Source organism: Tympanuchus pallidicinctus, unplaced genomic scaffold (assembly GCF_026119805.1).
Source record: "Tympanuchus pallidicinctus isolate F22 unplaced genomic scaffold, pur_lepc_1.0 scaffold57, whole genome shotgun sequence".
Classification (NCBI taxonomy): domain Eukaryota; kingdom Metazoa; phylum Chordata; class Aves; order Galliformes; family Phasianidae; genus Tympanuchus; species Tympanuchus pallidicinctus.
Genome location: NW_026294777.1, coordinates 54076 through 78129, shown reverse-complemented (window position 1 = coordinate 78129; position 24054 = coordinate 54076). Strand labels below are relative to the sequence as shown.

The 24054-nt window shown below is 47.8% G+C and overlaps 1 protein-coding gene across 2 annotated transcripts in view; it reads right to left on the bottom strand.

Moving 5' to 3' along the window:
- GOLGB1 (golgin B1) overlaps positions 1-24054 on the bottom strand; it is a 41356-nt gene that overhangs the window by 15262 nt on the left and 2040 nt on the right. Inside the window, exons 2-13 of one of the 2 annotated variants that reach the window (XM_052705383.1) lie at positions 22680-22822; positions 21413-21515; positions 19209-19361; positions 18352-18504; positions 16878-17036; positions 14220-14342; positions 13659-13772; positions 10719-11127; positions 9448-9512; positions 7499-7589; positions 6383-6450; positions 720-5755 (exon numbers count right to left, since the gene is read on the bottom strand). In XM_052705383.1, the coding sequence (XP_052561343.1) occupies positions 720-5755; positions 6383-6450; positions 7499-7589; positions 9448-9512; positions 10719-11127; positions 13659-13772; positions 14220-14342; positions 16878-17036; positions 18352-18504; positions 19209-19361; positions 21413-21508 (6467 nt within the window). In that variant the 5' untranslated portion in view covers positions 21509-21515; positions 22680-22822. Of the gene's footprint in view, positions 1-719; positions 5756-6382; positions 6451-7498; positions 7590-9447; positions 9513-10718; positions 11128-13658; positions 13773-14219; positions 14343-16877; positions 17037-18351; positions 18505-19208; positions 19362-20548; positions 20725-21412; positions 21516-22679; positions 22823-24054 lie in introns of those variants that run through there. The other variant, XM_052705384.1, reaches the window with a different exon arrangement.

The window sequence follows — 24054 nt, the reverse complement described above, 5'->3', positions numbered from 1 at the left end:
GCCCCTCTCAGCCCCACTTATACCTTCAGTCTTTCAAAGGAGAAATTAATTTCCCCATACATTGAGGCTCAGATTTTGTCTTCTACAAACAAAGGTGCTGTTCTCCTACAGTTGGTATCCATTCCACATTCATTTCACAACATACAACATTTCAATCAAACTCTGTAGGACAGTTTTCCTCACGAAAGAATGGCTTGTTTTTGAGTTTTGGAAATTCCAAGGTTAACATTATGTTAGGCTTCTCTAGCTCCATCCTTCTCTCAAAATCTAATCTGGGATCCAATTGGAATTATGCATCCCCATGCTCTATTGACATACCAAGCTTAATCTCTAAAATTAACAGCTTCCTCATAGAGCCATAGGATGGCCTGGGTTGCAAAGGCCCACAGTGCTCATCTGGTTCCAACCCCTGCTGTGTGCAGGTCACCAACCAGCAGCCCAGGCTGCCCAGAGCCACATCCAGCCTGGCCTCCAATGCCTGCAGGGATGGGGCATCCACAGCCTCCTTGGGCAACCTGTGCCAGTGCCTCACCGCCCTCTGCATGAAAAACTTCCTCCTCACATCCAACCCAAACCTCCCCTGTCTCACTTTAAAGCCATTCCCCCTTGTCCTATCATTATCCACCCTTGTAAACAGCCATTCCCCCTCCTTACCTCTGGCTGCTGACTCTTCAAAGGAAATACATTGACACTATCTTAATCATCATCACTTTCTTTACCTGGATATATGAATCTGAAGTTCTTCCACTTGTGTAGCCATCTGCTTCATCTGCTCCTTCAGCATAACACAAGTTTCCTCTTTCAAGCGTATTTCTTCCTCCTTCTTTTGAATCGTTTCAGTGAACTTCTTCTCCCATGTTCTGGATTCATCTATCACTCTATCCCTGTCATCCTGAAGGGAAGACATGCTCCTGGTGAAGGCTGCAAGCTGGGCCAGTGTTTTGTTCAGGCTGCCTTCCAGTTCCTTGGCTTCTCGATCTTTTGTTGTCAAGGAGCCCTGAACATCACGAACCGTTGCTTCCATCTTCTCTTTCTCCCTCTGCACAGCTGCCAGTTTCTCTTCCATATTTTTCATCTCCTTCGAGTGCTTGTCTTTCTCCCGTTCCAGTCTTCTCTCAAAGTCCTCATCCTTTTTCTTCATTTGAATTAGAGAACTCTCTTTGCTTGCCCGTAACTCTTCTTTTATTTTGAGGCTCTCTGCTAGGACTCTCGCTGCCTCGCTCTGAGTGTCATCCAGCACAACTCTGCAGTGAGCAAGTTCTGCCTGGGCCTTCTTGGTGTCTTCTGTTGCTTTAGCTAAAGTCTCTTTGGCTGCTTCCAAGTCTTTCTGAGACTCACTCTGGACAAATTCTAGAGCTTTAACAGTTCTTTCTAAACTACTGATCTTCTCCTGGCTTTTAATACAGTCCTTCTGCAGCTGCTTAATCTCCTGCTGCTTCTGCTTCAGCAGCTCCTGAAGCTCCTTTACATGTGTGCTACTGTCCTCCCTCCAAGTGCGTTTCAACTTTTCTAAATACTCCTTTTGGTTTTCTGAACTTGCTTTACTTTTCTCCTTTGCCATCTGACGTTTCTCCTCCTCCAGCTCATGTATCGCTCTCTGCAAACTCTGAAGCTCGTGTTTCAGTTGTTCATTTTCAATCTGGGAGTCTGTTGCATCTTGCTGATAATTTCCAATACTGCCATTAAGTTCTGCCAGCTGATTCATGAGCCTTTCCTCCAAATCATCCTTCTCAGCCTCTAAAGTGTCCTTCAGTTCTGTCATCCTGACGAGGTCCTCCTTGGTGTTTTGCACCGTTTCTTCCATCTTTGCTACTGTGTCCTGGAGAACATTTAATTCAAGGACTTTTGCTTCCATTTGGATCTCTAAAGCCCTTTTCTCACCTTCTAAAGCCTCAACGTTCCCACGGATATCATCCAGCTGTTGCTCTGAAGCCCTTCTATGCTCCTCTAGTTCAGTGATTCGCTCTGTCAGCTCAGCTATCTCCTTTACATAGGCATTAACATCCTCAGGTGGGCTACTACCTTCAAAAGCTTTTTGTTCCAGCTTTGCATCAGGAGACTTTGGTCCAAAACTTAAGTCCACTTGATTTTCAGTCCCCTCTATTGGTGGTGGTGTAGCAACTGCCTGATTTGTTTCTTCCTCTGCTGTCTTCAGGGAAACATACTTGTCTAACAGCTCTCTGCTTTCTTCCAGCTTGGATTCCGTTAACTGCAAGTAATGCTTTAAGTCTGTGATCTCTTGAGTAAGAGACTCCTTTTCAACCATTACAGCCTCTAGCTGAGTAGAAAGAGACTGATAATCCCTCCTAGAGCTCTCCAGCTCTTCTTTCAGGTTAGCGTTTGAAAGGAAAGCTCCATCGTCAGTCCTGTGCAGGACCCCACCTGCGGGCTGCATCTCTGCCCTAAGCTTCTCATTCTCCTCCTCTAGCTCCAGAATTTTTTGTTGCTTTGATTTTGCAAATTTCCTCATTTTCTCCTTCATTCCATCAATCTCCTGTTCAGCTTCCTGCAGCTGCTTATCCGCCTCTTCTTTTTTCGCTTCAGCACTTTTCAGCTTCACGAAAATCTCCTGCTTTTCCTGCCTCGCGGTTTCCAAAACACGCTGAATCCGCTCCGTCTCATTGCTCACGTTCTCATATGACTGCAGGAGAGTTTCGTACTCTTTCTGAAGCTCCCTGTGTTTCTCCTGCCACTCAGTGCTCTCAGCAGCTTGCAGGCATTTCAAGGACTCCATCTCCTTCTCCTGCTTCTCCTTCTCTAGGAGAACTCCATCTAGTGTCAACTTCAGGTTTTTACAGCATCCATCAAGATTCTGGTTTTCTCCAAGGACCTTATTAACTTCTGCAATAAGTTTTTCCCTCTCTTCAGTGAGACTTGCTATTTTTTCTGTTAAAGTACCTGTTTCTTTAACATGGCCACCTATTTGGCTTTCCATATTATTCAACTTGACACAAAGATTCTCAATAGTAGTTTTGGCACTTGCCAATTCCTCTTTCAGTGACTTACTCTCCTTTAATGCCTCTTTTCTAGAGATAAGTGCAGCTTGCAACTTCCTCTGCATTTGATTCTTCTGTTTGGCTGCTTCTGCATCATCATCTTGTTTGTGCTGAATTTCAAGCAGCTCGGTTTGCAGTCGCTTGCTCTGTTCCTCATGTGCCTGAGCTTGAGCTTCAATCTGACTACACAGACTTTTAACAGAATCTTCTTTTTCCAGCAGCTCTGCCTTTGCATTAGCAAGAGCCTCACTTTTCTCCCTCAACTGCAAGTTAAGGAATTCAATTTCTTCGTCCTTTTGATGCATAAGTCTTTTCAGGTCTTCCAAACTGTCTTCCCTAGAAATTTCCACTTGACCTTCCTCCAGTTCTCTCCGAAGTCTTGCAGCCTCAGCTTCAGCTTGGTCAGAGGTTCCAGTCAGCCCTTCTGCCTCTGCCAACAACTGCGCTATGTGCTGTTGCAAATTGAAGACTAATTCTGATTTGCAAGCCAATTCACCTTCCATACAGCCGACCTTACTTTCCAACTCCTCCTTCTCCACCTGCAGTTTTTCAAGCTCTGCTTTAAACTCTTCCCCAGAAACATCCGTGACTTGCACAAGTTCGCTGTTTGTAGAATTTCCTGCTTCCAAGCATGAAGAATCCAAAGAGCCTTGATTCCCAGGAACGCTCTCTGTTGATCCTCTCTGTTCCTGCAGTTCCCTGAGCTGAGCTTGGATGCTTTCCTTCTCTTTCATTTGCATATCAAATTGTTCTTGAAGGGTGTTGTAATCATCTTTCTGCTGTTTGAGCTGTTCTCTGTGATGCCTGTCTTTTTCTTGAGCCTTCTTTATAGTGTCCTTGCGAGATACCAGGGCTTCCTGAAGCTTTTTCTGAAGTTGTTCTTTTTCTTGTTCAAGAGTTGAAACTCTCTCTTTCAGAGCAGACGTCTGGTTTTCTTCAAGATTTGCAGCTGCTGCATTGTTTTCTTCATCATCTTTTGGGCCTTCATTGGTTTCAGTTAGTTTGTCAGCAATTGTCTGACTTCCCATGATTTCAGCCTTAATCGAGTCAACGTTTGTCTTATCTTGCCAGCTCTGCTTCATCTCCTCAATCACCACCTCTAACTGTGCTTCAGTAGCTTCCTTATCCAGCAGCTCCTTCCGAACGCTCAGCAGCCCAGATTCCTTTTCAGAAAGCAGCTGGATTTGGTGCTCCTCCCTGGGTGAGCTTTCCAGATTCACTTCTTGGCTTGTCCTACTCATCATATGCTCTTTCCCTTCAGCTTCTTGAGCCACTGAGGTTTCTGACTCAGGCTCCATTTTCACCTGCATCAACTTGTCCTCCAATTTGCTGACCTTCCTCAGGAGCTCCTTCCTGTTAACAAGTGCTGCCTGCAGCTTTCGCTTTACCTGCTCATTTTCCCGTTTCAGAATCTCAAGTTCATTTGCTGGTATCTCACCCTCCCTGCATTCTGCCACTGTCTCATACTGCTGCTCAGACACTTCGCAGTTCAGACATGTATCTTCCGCTTCTGTGTTTCGGTCTTCTCCCTCCTGGGCTTTTAATAAAACACTTGTTTGCTCTTTGAGACTCTTCAGCTCTGTTTCTAGAGAAAACTTCTCTTCGTTCAGCAGCACCATTCTTTCAGACATGCTGATGCTGATCTCTGTCATCTGCTGTTCTTTCTCCAGCAGGGTTTGTTGCAGGCTCTCTATGCACCTGCTACGTTCAGCAACAAGCTGCTCTAGGCCTGCTGCTTCGCGGCCCTTGGAAGCTAAGCTTTGGGAAAGCTCTTCCATCTCAGCCCTGTATTTCCTCAGCAGTTGTTCCAGATCAAGGGCTTCGCATTCCTTCTTCTGGATCTGGCTTCGCATGTCTTTTAGCTGCACGTCCTGCTCAGAAAGCTGAAGTTGCGCTTCATCCAAATCTTTCTGTAAAGCTTCGATTTTAACCTCTTTGGATTTAAATTCGTTTTTAAGGCTTTGGATCTGTTCCTTCAGAAGACTGCTCTGGCTGTCTGACAGCCTCTGCTTTTCAGAAAGAGCTAGAGCTTCCTCCAGCTGCTTCACTTTGTCCTGCAGTTCTGTCATGGTAGAAAGGTTCTTCACCTGACACAGGAGCTGATCTCTCTCTTCAGCCAAAGCACAGAACGAGCTGTCAGAATCCTCCATCTTCTTCCTGTATTCTTCAGCCAACTGGTTTAACCTGTTGATTTCTGCATCTCTTTCCCCCAGATCTTTCTTATAGGATTCCTCTGCTTTCTGCAGAATCATTTGCAGTTCCGCAGTTCGGTTCTGCAGATTTATCAGCTCTCGAGATTGAGAGGTGCCTGGCTCTGGAAATGCTGCAGAGGTTTCCTGTGTTGCTCCCATCTCCCCTGTGCCATGAACAGAGGCCTCTTGGGGTACCTCTTGAAGATCGGTTTTGTCTTCCTGAAGCACATTAATTGGCTGTATTTCTGTTGCTCTCTGTAATGAGCTACTGTCCAACTCACTTTGTGTACTTGACACCTGTTGCTCTTCCCTCTCAAGAAGCCATGCCTGGGGATCCTCTTCCAGCTGGTTAGCTTCTCCTCCTGCTTGGTTAACAGCAGAAGTTTGGTTGTTTGGGTCCTTGAGCTGTCCTTTTAGAAATGCAATTTCTTCTTGAGCTTTTTTCAGCTCCAGCAGCAAAACAGACAGCTCTTTCTGTTTCTGTGCAGCAAGACATTCTCCAATTCCAGACGGGCAGTTTTCTTCGGTAAACTGCTCACCTCCATTGGAAGAGCCATCTGCTCTTGCCTGAAACACAGCACAAGGTTTCACATTTCCTCTGAATCCTGCCAAAGGGGCACTTTTCATTGTCCCTGCCTCATGCTAGCAGTTACAACCAATAACAGCCTCATTAACAGCAGGACTCCTCAGTTCATTTCCCTTCCTGTAGTTGTGGCATGGGAGTCTGGCTTTAGGATTAGACCATAAATGGAGCTTCCTGCTGTTAAAGTGTCTCAGTTCTGTGATCCTCAGAGGTGTCCTTCTGGACTTATCCAGCCATATTTTGAGACTACAGATACCATCATCGTATCCACAGCCTCTGAACAAGGAGGTTTTGTCCTTTACTTTTCCTGTCTGTTTAACGTGGACAAGAATTTATGTAGACACCCCTATTCCAGTGTGTGCTTATCTCTGAAGTGAGAACACTAAACAGAACATCTGATCTAAAGTGCTTGGCTTTTTCCAAACATTACTCTTAAGATTTCCTTCCACCCCCAAATACAGATGACAAAAGAAGAACGATCAAATCCTTGCTGGAAAGCATGGGTCATCACTTTGCAAACGGGTCAGCACCTTGTGCTGCAAAGGCTAAGTTACCATATCCATGTATGCATACAGTATTGAAAAGTAAATAGCAGTGGGTGAAATCTGTACCTCAGGTGGGACCGAAGTGTCACCAGAAGGCTTTTGCCCTTCAGAATTCACCATCTCTCCTGACACACCTGGTGATAAAATATACATGTCACCATCAGCAGATGGAAAGAAAATCCGTGCGACTGGAGATTCTCCAAATTCCCAGGTAGGAAACACAAAAGAATCTGAGCAATGCACTCAGTCCAGATATCCCTGTATCCCTATAATACATCCTGTATTTACACTGCATGCTGACATCACCTAAGTCTACATCACGTGCAACTGCACCTAAGTCTACACGTGCAACTGCAACAGAATAACGAAGAGACACAGAGTGAACTAATACACTTCTACTCTTCCACAAAGAACAAAATCTATTTATGAGCCCTGTAGTTCCACCCCTTCTTTGGGGACATAATGTTTTTCTAACAGCTAACAGTTAGTTCTGTTAGTTCTAGAAGACTTAAGCTCAAAACTCACAGGTTTTGCAGGTGGTACAAGATGGTTCTTTTCTTGTTAACAAAGAAAAAATATAGAAAATATTAAGTGCATTATGAAACCAAGGCTGTAAACTTAAGCCATTTAATGTTAGGAAGCACCACAGCTTACAGAGTTTACAGCTCACTCAGTTTCACCTTTGCTATTCTGTATACATTTAAATTAAAAGCATACGCATTCCAGCAATTAAGTAAACTTTCTCATCTCTTGATCATCTCTTCACGCAGTGCAAGAAGGCAGAGATTTGAGCTCTTCAATGGGGCATTCCTGATTTTTAGTATTTGGAACGTGGGGGAGGGAAGTTTGGTAACACCTGAGACAAAAGAATCTTATTGGCTATCAGACAGGAACTCAGTGCTTCATCTTAAGTCTGTTCTGCACATCACTCAACAGCCTGTGCACCTGCATTCTCCTTCAAAACCTTCTCCTTTCTCATCTTACCTACTACTTTCTGTTCATGTATCCTCACCTGCCTGCCTTAGCATTTTCTCTTCCACCTTCTCTGTATCTTTTCTTATCTCCTCTACATCTTCAGATTTGGACTTTAAAGCTCTCCTTTCCAAACCACGTTGGACTTTTCCTGGCAGTTCTCCCACTTCTGCAATGCTGAGGTCAACACGCTCTATTCTGCGCCCTTACCTGCAGACGTAGCAGAGCAGTCTGTGCCAGAGGCTGAATCTTCCACAACCTGCATGTTCTGTGTTTTCTCCTCAGCTCCACCGTTCTCATTCTATCAGTGGAAGAAAGCACACTCAGTTTTAAGCTACAGCCTTTGCATTAGAAGACAGCTGTCTTAGCTGCTGCTCAACCAAGCTTAGAGCATAAACTGTCGATCGTACTTTAGGCCCAACTCTGATGCCTAATGGAAATAAAAGATGGTTGAGTTATGATACTAAGCAGGAGGCTGGGATATATCTCAGCAAATTAGGATACCAGATCAGATTCAGGATATTTTCCATTCTGAAAAGCCCACTTCCTGCTCTCCTGGAGCAGCTGGACACCTGCTGGCTGACAGGAAGCCACAGGTGAAGTCTTTATTTTGCCTTTCTTATGCATCCAGCTTTAAAAAAAGTCTAGAAATGAAAAATCTACTCCCACTTGAACTAGAAAAACAACTTTTTTTTTTTAAGTTATGACTGAAAACAATGAATAGAAGTGACTTTTGCTGTTAACTATCTCAAATGTAAGCACAGAGGATCACCCAGCCAGACAAGGGCCATCTCCAGTCCCATATTTTAGAGCACTTTTGTGACTGCCAGCTGAAGTGGAACATACAGGATGCACGAAAACAATTTGTGCACGCAACCCAAACCCTTGTATTGGGCTTGAGTTCACAGATATTTTGGGCTGAAGTAACAGGTCAAGGGCACAAGTGGCAGTAGAGAGCTGCCCAAATAGAACACTACATAAAAGCCATTTATGTGGACTGTAAGTTATCCATATACGTGTCTGGTGTTGAAACGGACACTTCCAGCACTGGATTCACAGACTGATTTTCAATACCCACCTTGGTCAAGGTGAGCCACATGCTAAAGCACTGTTCTCTCCACTGCCTCTAAAGGGGCTCCAGGAAATAGCTGACAGCCTTACATCTGTCCTTGGAAAGACACATTTATGTGTGTGTGAACCTGCCAGGCCACCAGCTTACACCCCAATGCCAGGCAGCTGGAACACAAGGCTCTGGGTAAAGCAGGATGGACTGACTCTGCACTTGCAAGCCCCAGTTGTCACCTTTTGGCCTGGTTGCCTCATGGCAACAAACACTTAAGGAACCCATCTTTGGCATACGAACACGTCACACCTTCCATCCCCATTTTTCAATCAGTAGCCAATAAGTCAATAAATGTGACACTTCACCTTATGCTGTACGATCACTGGAGGAGCAGAGGAGCTGGAGAGTTCACACTACCAACTGCCTCTGTGTTGCAGAGGACTGTATTACATAAAACCCAGCATCATCTTCTCCCCCCCTGCTGGCAGATGGGAGCAGAGCAGAGCACTCTGGCAGGAGCCCAGACCTTGCTCTAAGCTAACAACTCTACAACTAGAATGGATACAGAGGCAGCCATCTCCATCACCTTGCTGGTGGAACGTGAAGCAAGGCAGAAGGTATCCAAACCTTCCTGCAGCTCTGTTTGCAAAGCTGTTTGTGGTGGAAGCATACAAAGATACACCCAAAGTCTTCTGTTTGACAAAGTAAAGTCAGCACGCTGCCAGACCCCCATCGGGGCAGAGGGGACAGGAAGGATTTGAAAGGCAACCTGTAAAGGGCAGCTAAGCCTTTGGAACTGTGTATCCTCAGGACTCTCTCAGTTTAGCCTATGATTTTGCTGAAGAACTAACTCATAAGAGGTAGAAAATAGCAAGAATATCAACTGGGAGGATGAAGGACACAAGAATTCCAAACAGCAAAGGGAAACGTGGTCTGATAAGAACACAGGACAAGCAGTATTTGGAAGCTATTTCTGTCTTTCGCCATTAATCCAGTTAATAATAACCTTCCAAAGAGGATTGTTAAAAAAGGCCATCACAGCTTAGCTGTTTTAAGGCCAGTCCTTGACCTGTTTTAGTTTGGGCTTAATCATTACCTCTGAATTTTCTGCAACCATTGTAGCTCCCTGCTGAGGCTCCTGGAGAACAGGCTGGGACCTCTCTGAAACATTGGGGAAAAAAAATGCACACATTAAGCAATTTATTTGAAAATTAAAACTCTCATTTAGAAAGCAATACAGAATTCATCCAGGAACATCTGAGAACGGGACACAGAGAAAACAGACCAGCATTGGACAATGTGCTTTTTTTTCCCCTGGAAAAAAAAAAGAACTACCAAAGCACAACACAGATTTTAAGCACCTTTTAGAAAATAAGATATTACTGTTCTTTTCCCCTCAGAAAGGAAAATGGGGAGGGACACAGTGATGAGTTCTCCCTAATAACGAGTGATAGGATGCATGGGAACAGCACAAGGCTGCGTGGGGGGAGATGCAGACTGAGTATTTGATAGCATTTCCTTACCATGAGGGTGGGCAAACACCACAGCAGCCTTCCAAGAGAGATGGTTGATGCCCCCCTCTCATCAATGCTCAAGAGCCATTTGGATTCCACCTTCAGTAATGAGCTCCACATTTCTGTTAGCCCTGCCACGTTCAGGCAGCTGCAGTTGATCTGTTTTGTCCCTTCCAAATGAACAACTCTATTTTTTTTCTTACTTGGTTTGCAATCATAGGACAACCAATAGAGTGCTTTTTATTATTATTATTATTATTGTGTTTCTTTTAAAACAAAGAAACAAACCTTCTTATAAAGGACAGGGAACAAATTACTGTTGTAGCAGTACTGTTGTAGCTACTGCTGTAGCATTTCAATTTCATTGAGATAAAAATGAAGAGAGAAAATCAGAGAAGAAGACACTGAAGGGCTACTGTCCAAGTCAAGAATGGCACAAGAGTTCAGCTGCTGTTTGTTTGAGTCAGCAGGTTTTTATCCTCACATTCCTGAAAACTGGCACACAAACCCCACTTATGATAGGCACAACACTGCACCAATATGATGAAACACGACCAGCTTGGGAGCTGAAGGGAGAGAGCAGTATTGCCTGCCTGGCTGGAAAGGCTTGTGACAGTCTCACTCAAAATCCTCAGACAAGCTCCTGATGATGGGCTGTGCCAGAGGGCAGCAGTCAGCAAAACTGTGCTACAGAGACCTTCCATTCAACACCATTCCTATCCTCCCGTGCAACTGGGAACTCTGGCACCAAGACCTCCTTAGGAGCTGGCATAGAAACAAAGCCAACAGAAGGCAATCCGGTGATCCTTAGGCAAGTGAGAACCCCCTTCAGCAAAATGCTGTGCTTACTCACCTTGTAGGTTCTGCACTGCTGTGCTGCTTTCAGCAGACAGCACCAGCAGCTGGCCAACCTCCTGCTTCAGCTGATGGTTCTCAGCTACAAGGGCAGCATAGCTGGATTGGAGCTCTTGTTCAGCTGCCTTAAGACAACTGATCTGTAGATTCTTCTCTTCCATTTCCAGTCTCTGTTTCTGCTCCAAGCTTCTGTACCTCTCTAATTCTGCTTGTGCTGCTCTCGCCTCTTCCAGCTGCTCTGAAAGACACTGCACCTCCTCCTGCAAGCGATGGGAGCACAGCTTCCTCTCGGCCACTTCCAGCTCCATCTTCTCTCTGAGATCCCGAGATTCTCTTCTCTCTGCATCCAGCACATCTCTCAGAGAGCTCAGATCCACTGCCATCTTCTGGCACTGATCTCGGAGCGCCTGCAAAAGGACATGGAAATTAATTTAACTCAGATCAAAACAGCACCAAAGCCAACTCCACGAACTGCATCTCAAAATCACCACTAAATCTTCTTCAAATATTTTATCAGAAGAAGGAAATCAACATAGCAAAACTCTCAGTTTGTTAGAGAACCTGCCCTACTGTTTGCAGCTTGCAAGGAAATAACACTGGGAGAAACAAGAGTTCTCATTGTGAGTACAGAAAAGAAACACATTTACTTAGAGGAAGAGGATAGGACAGGAAAACACAGCATTACAGAGGCCATGAATTCTCTTCTGGGGGAAAGAAAGCTTCTCAAGAAGGGGAGGAAGCACTACAACAAAAAGAGGGAGAATTCAACAATTACAGAGGACAATTAACAAGCAGAACAACAAAGTGTATGTGAAATTATGTCAAAAAATAAAAAGCTATAACAGGGATTTAGAGGTGACACAGTGCCCCACACTACGCCCAGTGGCTCATGGAAGACCTCAGCAAGCTGGCAGACACTGAGCAGAGGTTAAAGCCAGCCAGGGAAGAGATGCAGGCCCCAACAGCCATGGCAGAACTCATTCTGCCAAACTTCCTGCTCCTGAGCTGTGGGTGCTCAGCAGGGCTCCTGAGGAGCTCTGTAGGAGGAGGAGCATCTTCTGCCCCAGGGGATGGGTGTAGCAGGCTCTCCTGCTGACCAGACACTGGGTGTAGGGGGAGTCAAAGGCACAGAGGAGGAATCTGAGGACTGTGCCACGAATCAGGATGAGCAGCAGTGAGGACATGCATCAGAGAGGATAAATCCATTTACGTGTAAGTTGCACCCTATCCTGCACCACTCCATCACTGGGGGTGGGCTGGGAAGGGGAGTGCTACCACAGAAACCATTGGGGAAAAAAAGTCAGAGCTCTTCAACCAATATACACAAAAGGAACAAAAAATGGCTTCTTGCTTTCTCTTCAAAACTACTCTTCATCCACTGAACATGTAATGCAAACTCTGTAATGATGACAATAAGGAAAACAAAGCACATGCACTACAAAATGGATCCCCAAGACGAAGATGTGTTTCTCTGTACATAGTTTGCAAGATCAAAACCAAGAGAAACTGATTCATTTCAGAGCTACAGAAGCAGCTTGCAGCCATTTGGTCAGAAATGAGTCCTTCCCACTTCTCTACAGTGAAGCAGCTCACATTTGCTCCAAATTGCTTCAGCTTTCAAAGCCCTCACCAACAAAAAGCAGATGATCCAGCCACGTCCTCACAGAGCACATTATAAATAAATAAAGGAGGAAGGATGGCAGGGTTACACATTACTGAGGCCAAGGAGACTCAGAATAAAAGCTGACGTTTCTCCAGGAAGCACAGAATTGGCCTTTGAACGGACAAAGAGCACAGGAGAACAGGACAGCAGCAGAGGTTTCACCTGTTCCTAACTACCAGTGATGAGGATCTGATCATGAAATGAGTTTGTAGCACAGCTGTCTGTGTGACTGAGAGCACCACTGTCCCTGACACGGACACAGCAGAGGTCTCTGAAGGGCTGGAGATTCTGAGAAGCTTTGAGATTGGAAACACAAAGGCATTCGTCGTGGATCCGCACGGGAAGCAGCTTCACTTGGTGCAGCTGCAGTCAGATTCTCACCAGGCAACTATGCCAAATTCATTCTGCTCGTCCTCATTGGGTCCAATCTCTGTTCTTCTGTTTGTTCTCATAGATGGGTGGACACAAGAATGTGCTTTTTGTAAGATGAAATTGCCATAACTGGCAGCGTGGTGTGGGAAAATACAGCAGTGGGAAACAGCAGAGGGGCTGAGCAGCAGAAACACAGAGCAGGACATGGGGAGGACATGAAGGGATGACAGAAGCAAGGGATGCAACGGAGACCCAAAGGTCATCAGCACTTCACAGAGATTGGCTAAAAAAGGCAGTTCTGGAATTGGAGAGAAGTGATTTGAGGAGTAACAAAAGGGACAAGGAGCGCTCTGTGATGTTCTGCACGACATACAGACAACAGCTATGGCATAAAACACACCAGGCAAAGTAAAATCGGATACAGTGTGAACTTGTGGACTAACACAGAGGTGTAAAACCATCTCAGCAAACATAAAAAATGCTTCTAAGTGGATCCTGGATGGAGGAATGAGCCACAAACATCAAATCCTTCCAGTTTGGAGATCTGTGGTGCTGACAGCTCACTGCATCCTTCGTCCTCAACCAGATGGAAGCCATGGAACTTTTGGGGGGGGGACCACAAAGCCAGAAATAGAGGCAGATATCAGATGTGTGCTGTATTATTACTGAAACATTCTCTGTGTGGTGGTATTCATTTCATTTCCTTTTCTGCTGCAATCAAGTCTGTGCCCTCCTTTGGAAGGAAGGAGTTAATGAACCTGGTATGTTAATGAACCTGCTGGCTGATTCCCTGCTGCAATCCTCGCGCCAGCAATAAGCTCACGTGGGAACTTCCACAAGCTCTGTCAGTACAAAGCTCCTCCCATCCACACACAGTAAGGCAGTAAGCACACCAAAGGGCACCTGGTTTTGTTGTTCAGCCCCACGCAGCTCCTGCTGCAGCAGTTCCACCACCTGTGTTTGTCCCAGCAGAGCTTCTTCTCGCTCCTCCAGCTTCCTCCGAAGCGTAAGCAGGTTCTGTAGGAGAAGGGTCTGTAAGAGCCCCTGAGAGGCTACTGCAGAGCGACCACATCCCCTAAGTTTCACCCACCCACCCACTTCTTGCAACAGTTACTTTAATGGCCCAAATTGCTCTTATTGATGTCCACCACGGAACCAAAGTGCAGCAAGGAAAGCTCGCTGCTGTTTCACCAATAGGGAAGGGCAGCACTACAACTGCATTCAACAGTAACTACATTCCTACCTGCAACAAGGGAAGCTTTATAGCAGCTCAGCAGGCTGAAGGGGGAGCTCTGGAAGTGTGGAATATCATTCTAAAAGCAACCTGACAGCCCCAAGCCATCAGCTCCATCTCCTCTCACCGCTGCTCACTTCTCTGAGAACAGCTTTCCCAATGCATCCTCTGGCTCTCAAAATGCATTTTCTTTTCTCCTCTTCACAACAAGGCGATTGTAACAAACATACCTGCTGCACCTCTGCTTCCTGAGCTGCTTTGTCTGCTGTTCTCAGCAATTCAGCTTGGTGCTGGTGAACCTGCTCTTTGAGGAGAGCTTCCTTCTCCTGAATTGCTTCCTGCAGCGAGCTCAGCTGAAAACAGAAACCAAAATACAGTAACCAGAGAGGAAAAAGAAACAAGCAAACATAACCCAAGAGGGTTGTAAGAGTGACAGATGTGCAGGTGTGCTTTCAGCATCAGCACATCACTCATATCTGGCAACCCTCTGTGTGGCTTTGGTCAGACAGCAACTCCAGCACTGTAACATACAGACATCAGCTAGTGACAGTTCAGATCCCATATAGAAAAGAACATACGATAAAACATAAATGATAAAACATAATCACTACAAGTACGAGCTGGTAAAGCTCCTGGTTTTGTATTTGCACTGGATCCTGTCCATTTCACAGATCAGAAGCTAAAAGTGACAGCACTAACATCAGCCACCCCATAAAGGCTCACAACAGCAGCAGCTCTATGTGATAACAAGCTCATCTGCTCATCCCCAGCAAAGCAGAGAGAGGCAATGATGGGGATGGGAGAAGCTCCACAATTCACCCCAGAACAGTGATAAAACACCATAACCCATCCACTAAAGCACAACAGCAGGCAGGAGCCCAAATCCCAACTCAGAGCAAGGGCTTCCCTGCCCAGCCCCATCCAGGGGCTGCTTCCTCACCCCGTGCTCAGAGAGCCACCTCTCTCATTATCCAAGAGGGAAACACAGTAAGAGAACTCCATTGCTGAGCACCTTTTGCATGAAGTGGTGGAGACAACCGAGGGATGATAGGGTGGGAAGCAGCCAAAGAGTGCTCTGGGATTGCACAGACTGACTGTGGGGTGTTTGAAGGAAGAACCACAAGCATGGAAGCGCATGGATGTTTGAGAAGGAGCAAGCACAAAATAGATGGCAATGGTATTAGAAAAGCAAGCTGTGTGTAACAGCAGCTGGTGGACACGTCTGTCTGGCCATACCCTGGTGGATCCGGCCATACCCTGCAATCTGATCAGCATCCTCTCTTACTGAATTGTATTTCTAATTCTTTTTCTTTTCTGGGGGAAACACCTTCTGTCCTCCAAGGGGAAATGCATCTGAGAGCCTCTGATCAGAGTCAGGCTGGGGGCCAAAGGGCTCATGAGCCTGTGGTGATGGCAACCGAAGCCATGCAGCTGAAGGCATCACCTCCAGCTAACATCACCTCCAGCTAACATCACCTCCAGCTAACATCACCTCCAGCTAACATCACCTCCACCTAACATCACCTCCACCTAACATCACCTCCAGCTAACTCCAAACCATGCGACACGGTAAGCACAGAATCCTTAGGAGTTGGACTTCATGGCCTTTAAAGGTCCCTTCCAACTGCCCTGCAATGCACAGGGACACCACAGCTCCATCAGGCTGCCCAGGGCCTGATCCAGACTGGCCTTGAAAGTCTCCAGGGACAGAGCACCCACCAGATCTCTGGGCAATCCATGCCAGCACCTCACCACCCTCACTGTGCAGGACTTTTTCCTTATATTCCACCTAAATCTCTTCTCTCCTCCTTGAGCTTGAAGCCATTTCCCCTTTTTCTGTCACCACAGACTCTGTTCAACTGTCTGTCCCCTTCCTGCAGCTCCCCTGCAGATACTGACAGGCCACTCTCAGGTCCCCTCACAGCCTTCTCCTCTCCATGCTGCACAGCCCCAGCTCTCAGCCTGTCCTCATAGGAGAGGTGTTCCATCCCTTGGCTCATTTCTGTGGCCCTCCTGTGGACACACTCAAACAGGTCTGTGTCTCTCCTGTGCTGAGGACTCCCCACCTGGGCTCCATGCTCCAGGTGAGGTCTCAGTGCAGATGCCCTCCCTCAACAGGGAAAGATGGGGAATAGCACCCAAATTCAAAATCACAAGCAGGCTTGGCTGTTGGATGGCCAAGGGAGCTCCAGCAATACCAGAGGGACCACAGCACCTCGAGGGGCTCTAAAAGCAAGACCTGCTTCTCTGTATTTTCACATCTCTGAGGGGAAGACAGCAGGGAGCCAGTTAGCAGAGAGAAGGGTGTGCAGCTGTGTATTATGAGTGCCTGCATGTATCCACACCTCTCCCAGGAGAGCAGCACAGGGGGCTGGCTGTCAGAGGGACCAGGGGAATCCCAGTCAGCTCTGTGCACGTCTTCAAGACCAGCAGGTCTGTGCCTACAGGTGGAACAGAACCACAGGCCCCATGGTTTTGCACATTCACGTGTCAGGAAGTGGAGAAACTGGGGTTCAAGAGCTGATTACTGAGCAGACTGAGCACAGCTGCTGGGAGGACCCACGACCTGCTACTGTGCATATTCTCACCATTCTTTCATCTGTGCTAACAGAGAGAAAAACGTCCTTTGTGTGCTCTCATACCAGTGCTGCACTGTATGGCTGTCTGCACACACAGATGCACACCCTGAACACACACAGCTGCCAGGAGCAGAGTTCTCAGGATGGACCTTGGGTCCTGGAGCCCAGGTTTCTGCCAAGATGGCTGGATTTGGGCACATCAGCAGCAACGTGTCACCAGGAATAGGTCTCCCTTGTGAATTACATCAGTGTAAGCGATGGGGTGAGAAACACAGTCAGAGAAAAACAGCTTTGTTTTTCCCCACGTACCTGTGCTGCATATTTGATTTCAGTGTCTTTCAGGTTCATCTCAGCTAAAGCCAGCTGTTCCTTCAGACCCCTTACAGTCTCTTCCTGCTCCCTGAGCTGCTCTTCCAGACCTTCAGCTTCGTCCCTTTGCTCTTCTCTTGCATTTTGGTTATTCTGACACTGCAAGAAAGAATCAGGAAAAAAAGAAACATAAGAAAGAAAACTATTGGTATTACTGTACTATTGGTATTCAACATCTGTGCCACCCTCTCGGTGCCCTCCTTCCTGGCACAGCTCTAAGAGGAAATTACGTTTCTTCTAAGCTTGGCTCAGTGCTGTCACAAACTTACTTAGCATACTTTCAAGACATTTAAGTCATTGACAAAAGCATCAAAGAGATGTGGCCTTAAAACAGAACCCTGCAGAACCCCTGCAGCCTGATGGAAGCCCACCTGTCAGCCAACTGCTCACCCATTGCACTGTGCTTTTGGCTGCCATATGCTGGATGCTTTGTCCAGAAGGATACTGTGAGAAACAGCCTCAAAGTTGTACTGGAATCCAAAAAACAGACACCAGCCCTTGGTCAGCTGGTGGGGATCTCATCTTAACAGAAGATGCAGTTTGTGAAACAGGGCTTGCCTCTTGTGAGCCTGTGAACCTTTGACCAATGACTTTTCAGGATTGCCTTTCAGGTGCTTTTCAATTAGTGGCCACCCCTCACCTCAGAGCTCACATTTCAATGTCACTCACACTCACCTTTTGACTTTCCCTACAATTCCCAACTTATTTTTTCCTCTCCCCAGTGTTTCTAATCACCTTTTACCCTCTTTGGTTTAGTGAAGATCACCCCAGTGTGCAGTGACCTCTCTGGGCTTCCATCTCACTCCTCTTGCCAACTCACATAAAGTTCTTCTAAAAAGATGATGTGGTCAGCAGAACAGTTCCCAAAGTTCTCACAAACTCAGCAGTGCCTGTGGTAGCTCCTCACCAGCAGTCAGCAGCTTCTTTAACATGCTGGCATGGGACATTCCTGCCCCTCCTCTTACCCAGGTTCACACAAACGGTTCCAGTTTACCACGAAACATTGCAGAGGCACAGGAAGATACATGGCTTAGAAATACCATCTTATATTTGAGTTACTGCCTTCCAACTACTCCTTCTGTCTTGTATTCCAGTCTACCTCCCCTCTCTTTTGCTGTGCTGTCAGAACAGGCAACCTTTGGAAACAGCTCACACACAGATGTGATTTCTGCAAGAACTTTACCCATAAGAGAGTACTGAAGATACACAGCATGAAAGTGACCCGTACCCTTGGGGAGATCAAGCTGTGCAGCCCAAGGAGGTCTGCAGTACAGAGAAGCTGGACAGATCAGCTTCCTGCAGCAGACATCCTTGCTGGGACTGTGGATGTCCTGCTAACAACAGAAGGGCGAGACCTACGACACAGGGCAACCCCAGACGACCTGCAGAAGCAGCATCTTTTAATTCTCCCAACCTTAGCACACATTTGCTCCCCTGGCACGGCCTGTGCAGGCAGCAGAGGGCCCTTCTCTGTCAGCTCCTCGATGCGTTTGTTCAGAGATGCCAGCTTGGCTTTGGCCTGAAGTTTCAGCTTCATCAGCTTTGCATCAGCAGCCTCGCGCTCCTCCTGGAAGAGAAGAACACGAATGGGCTGTGCTTAAAATCTCAGTGCTGCCCACCATCCTGCAAGCACCACTCATAAAAGCTGCAGTTCTGTCAGTCTGCCTCTTTGCCCAAACCCCTCTCATACCAATGCTAATTAAAGCATTCAGAAAACAAACTTGCTCCAAAGCGCTTTAAACAGCAGAACAGTTGCATGCTTCTGCTCTGCCAGTTTCTCTCCAGGGGATGGACCACTCAAGGGACATCTCCCAGCAGTCAGAACAAGTTAAATTTGACTCCCTCTACAATATGCAGTCCCTCAGGACTTCCTCTCCTGCAGTGCCTCAGGATAAGCAATACATAAACCTGTTTAAATGCCACAAACCACTGGACTGCTGGGAGGCTGCAGTAGGTCCCAAATGCTCTGAACTGGAGGGGAAAAAAAAACACTGACATAAAAGATATTAGCACTTATCAGAGCAATGACAGCTGCAAATGCACACGGCATCTGGATGCCACGTCTTCACTTCAGAGGCAGCTACACCTAAACAAAGGGCACAGAAGCAATCCCACATCTCTTTGGTTGAGGCCCACTCTTTGGAACCCCAAACCCGGCGCCTTCAGCAGTGCAGGCATCTCAATGGCAGAAGAAAACACAAAGTAGGCTGCACAGAAAGCTGACACAGCATTTCACACCTGCTGTTAGGTCCTTGGTAAAAGAGATGATACCTTGAGCACAGCTTCCTTTTGCTGGAGCAGGGCATCCTTCTCTCGGATCAAATCCTTCAGCTGGACAACCAGCTTCTCAGTCTGTGCTAACCGTTCCAACAAGTCCTCTGGTGCCTCCTCCATGCCTCCTCCTCCCAGCTCTGAAGGCTCTACCTGAAACAGTGAGATGAGTGCTCTGGAGGAGCAAAGTCCAAACAGACCACAGCACACATCCTGATGTCACCTTCAGGTCGGCTCCTAAACGCTGCCTTCTTGTTCCTTGCAAACATTGCATGCAGCCTACAGAACTACACACGATTCTGTGAAATAGTGGGAAAAGATCATTGAGAGAAAGATGTTGGGGATGCCTCGTTCCTGGAGGCATTCAAGGCCAGGCTGGATGTGGCTCTGGGCAGCCTGGTCTGGTGGTTGGTGGCCCCTCCACATAGCAGGGGGTTGGAGCTGATGATCATTGTGGTCCTTTTCAACCTAGGCCATTCTATGATTCTGTGTGTAAGGGGGGGAAGAAAAAAACAACAAAGAATGCATGCATCTTCAATGAACACAGGAAAGCTGAAGTGAGTGGCTCTCAGGAGATGCCACCACTCAGGTAGTCTGCACTGCCCTAGGTGCTAAAAGGCAGCCTGCAGACCAAAGTCTTCTCCTGCCACCCAACTGTGCACAGCTCCTCTTCCTGCTTACAGAACCATTAAAACTTGGAAATCTTTCTTCATTCTCATTCTAATACTTTTTCTAGCATCACTTTGAGATTTAGAAACTTATGTAGATTTTGGTTTGCCCCACATAAGCACTGACTTAAGACGTTGGGAATTCAGAAGCAGAGCGGAACGTTGGCTCCGTAGCTCCTTCAGCACTCAGCAGTGAAGGAGGAAATAGTTCTCACTGCAGCCAGATGGTTTACACTCCCAAAACCAATTCTATGTTATGTCTGGAAGTCTTCTCACAGAATCACTAAGGTTGGAAAAGACCTTTAAGATCACCCAGTCCAACCATCCACCCATCACCAATGATTCTCACTACACCACGTCCCTCAACACAAAATCCAGATGTTCCTTGAACGCCTCCAGGGTAGGATGAGGTTTAACAAAAGCAAGTGTAGAGTCTTGCATCTGGGGAGGAATGATTGCATGCAGTGGTACAGGTTGGGGGATGAGCTGCTGGAGGGGAGCTCTGTGGGGGGGGGACCTGGGTGTCCTGGTGGACGGCAGGTTGCCATGAGCCAGCAGTGTGCCCTTGTGGCCAAGAGGGCCAACGGCATCCTGGGGTGCATTGCAAGGAGCGTGGCCAGCAGGTGGAGGGAGGCGATCCTCCCCCTCTGCTCTGCCCTGCTGAGGCCTCACCTGGAGCACTGCGTCCAGTTCTGGGCTCCCCAGCACAAAACAGACAGGGAGCTCTTGGGAAGAGTCCAGCGGAGGGCCAGAAGATGGTGAGGGGCCTGGAGCATCTCTGCTATGGGGAAAGGCTGAGGGAACTGGGTCTGTTCAGCCTGGAGGAAAGGAGGCTGAGAGGGGACCTGATCCAGGTCTATCAGGATCTGAGGTGTGGGGGGCAGAATGGCGAGGCTGGACTCTGTTCAGTGGTGAGTGGAGACAGGACAAGGGGAAATGGTTGGAAACTGCAGCATAGGAAGTTCTGCAGCAATGTGCGAAGGAACGGCTGTGCAGTGAGGTGAGGAGCACTGGAACAGGCTGCCCAGGGAGGTGGGGGAGACTGTGGGTCCCAATGGGTCTCAGTGTGTCTCTATGGGTCCCAATGGGTCTCTATGGGTCCCAATGGGTCTCTATGGGTCTCCATGGTTCCCAACGTGTCTCTATGGGTCCCACTGTTCACTGGAGCAGGCTGCCCAGGGAGGTGGGGGAGACTGTGGGTCCCAATGGGTCTCAGTGTGTCTCCATGGGTCCCAATGGGTCTCTATGGGTCTCTATGGGTCCCAATGGGTCTCCATGGGTCCCACTGTTCACTGGAACAGGCTGCCCAGGGAGGTGGTGGAGTCTCCTGCTCTGGAGATGTTCCAGACCTGCCTGGATGCCGACCTGTGCGACCTGCTGTAGGAACTGATTGGGCAGGGGGTTGGACTCCATGAGCTCTGGAGCTCCCTTCCAACCCCTACAATTCTGTGATCCTGTGACTCCACCACCTCCCTGTGCAGCCACTCCAGTGCCTGACCACTCTTTCAGAAAACATTTTCACTACAGCTTACTTACAGTGTCAGAGGACTCAGACTCAGTAACTGCATCTCCACCATCGCCAGACAGCTCTTGAAGAACAGTATTTGCCAAGCCTGACAAACGGCTCAGCATCTTCAGCCTGAAACAAAGCAAAGAGTCAGGATACAGCCAAAACTGCTGGGGGAAAAAAAAGGCATCCCTCCACACTGGTCAGGCTTACAGAGAATGCAACTGCTCTGCCAAGAGAACACAGTGGTTTACCTCAGCTCACTGAGTTCTTGCACTTGTACCTTTCCAATCCTCTTCCCCATCCCACCTAGGAAGGGAGAGCAAGCAGCTGCGTGGTGCTGAGCTGCCAGCCAGGATTAAACCACAAAAGAACAGAAAAACCTCAGGAATTGCATTGGGTTTGTGTGACAAGGTTTGGGCAGCAGGGGTGGCCTCTGCCAGAGGAGTGCAGGAGCTGCTTCATAGCACAGGCAGCTCTGGATGCTGAGTGCACCTCCAGGAGAGCAGACTGAAGGAAGGGGAAGAAATGCTGCTCCACTCAGAGAGAGAACGTTCAGAGAACACCAAGTTGGGTGCAGGAGGAGGGCAAGAGGTGCTCCAGGCATGGAATAGAAGTTCCCTGCAGCCTGCGGAGAGGAGCCCACTGCAGAGCAGGCAAATGTGGCCTAAGGAGGCTGCAGCCCACGGAAAGGCCCTGCAGGAGTTGGCCCCAGGTCTGAGTGCAGCCCATGGGGGGAAGTCTATGCTGGAGCAGATCATTGGGCAGGAGCTGCAGCCCGAGGGACCTCACACTGGAGCAATCCATCCCTGTGGGAAGGCTGTGCAGGATCGGTTTGGGAAGGATGGCATCCCATAGGAGGGACCTCACAGCAGGGCGAGGGAGGAAGGCAGAGGGGAAGCACTACAAACTGAACATGTCTGCCATTCTCCCACACTGCTCGGAGGGAGGAGGCAGAAAGAGGTTTTAGTTTGTTGTCAGTTCTCCTAGCTCGAGCCTGACTGCAACAGAACATGCAAGTACCACATTAGATAGAAACTCAAGCTTACATCAAGTTCTGAAGTCTCTGCTTAGCCAGCAGGAGACTTCCCAAGCTGGCTCTATGCTCATTCTCAATCTCCTTTATCTCTGCAAACAAACCCCTCCTCTCACATTGCCACTTAGAGCATGGAGACACCAACAAGGGTGAGAATCACACAACACTTCAGCGTGGCAGTCACAGCTCCCAGACTTTAAGCTAGGTGTGCTAACATGCGTTTCTCTATCAGGAAGCAAAAAGGCCACATGAACACCAACCTCCTTCATGGACTGAGGAGCTCATAGGTCTGCTTGCTCAGTAGGGGAGAGGTTTGCAGGGCAGTGCTGCTGCTCACACACAGCTCCTTCACACCATTCCTGTTTATCTCGTGGGTCCTGGCAGGGCATAGGAACAAAGGGTCCTTGAAGGCAGAAGAGAAGAAAAACAATTTATTTGACAGTAAGGAGATAAAACCTCTCTCCTTTCTACACAACACGCTCTGGGTCTGTCACAGTCACTCATCTGTGGTAAGCATTGAAAGTGAAAAGTCTTCCTCGTTTGGAAAATATGATTTCTCCTGTCCTTGCTAACGCACACTCTGATTTCCAATGCTTTCAAACTCTATCTCTGCTGCCTGCAGAACAGAACGCCTGGGAAGCAGTGAAGCAAGCAGGCAGGTCTTGGACTCCTGTAAACAGTTCTGGAGGTGACACTTCTGGTGAAGGAATAAAGCTCTGCAATAAAGCTAGGAGTGCTCCTGTTCTGTATCAGTGCAACAGCCAGCAAACGCAGTGCCAGTATCTCACGTGCATCCCAGCTGGCCTGCACCCATCGTGGAGCTCCAAAGCAACACAGGCTTACGGGGAAATTTCTTCTTTCACCATTAGCTGTTTGCCAAGCTGGCAACAGAACAGACTCACTTAAAGGCATGGAAAGTAAAAACGCCTCTGTGACCACCAGCAATGTTTGAGGAGGATGAATCTGCTCGTCCCACTCAACACAAGGCCACAGCTTCTCGGTGTCACAAATGTGCCCAACCTCTACCCCAGGTCAGTTCCAGACAGCTTTCCAAGGAGGGGAGCTCCACAGCTGCCCTGGGTTGTGCTGAGGCTCCATCACCACACAGCAGATGAGCACTTCATGGTGTTCAGAGGTGATTTCTTGCATTCCAGTTTGTGTCCACTGCCTCATCCCATCCATGGGCACCACAGCAGCTCGGCTCCATCATCTTTGCACCACCCCAGAGGCAGAACACAGGAATAGCAGAATTACTGTCCCAAAGCCAGGTCAGCACACACGTTGGTGTCACTGACTCGGGGCAGAAACAGCCCAGTGCTTGCATTTCCTATTTGCTTAGTTAGCATCATGGAGCCATTCAGGTTGGAAAAGACCTCTAAGACTGAGTCCAACCACCAGCTGACACTATCAGACCCCACCACTAAGCCACATCCCTCAGTGCCACATCCACCATCTCTTCCATGCCTGCAGGGCTGGTGACAGCACTGCTGCCTGGCACAGCCCATCTCAGCACCTCACCACCCTGCCCGTGGAAGCACTCACTCTTCCTAAGGTCCAATTTAAACCTTTCCTGGCACAACTTGAGGCCATTTTCTTGCATCCCGTTCCTCATCACCCGAAAACAGAGACGGCCCC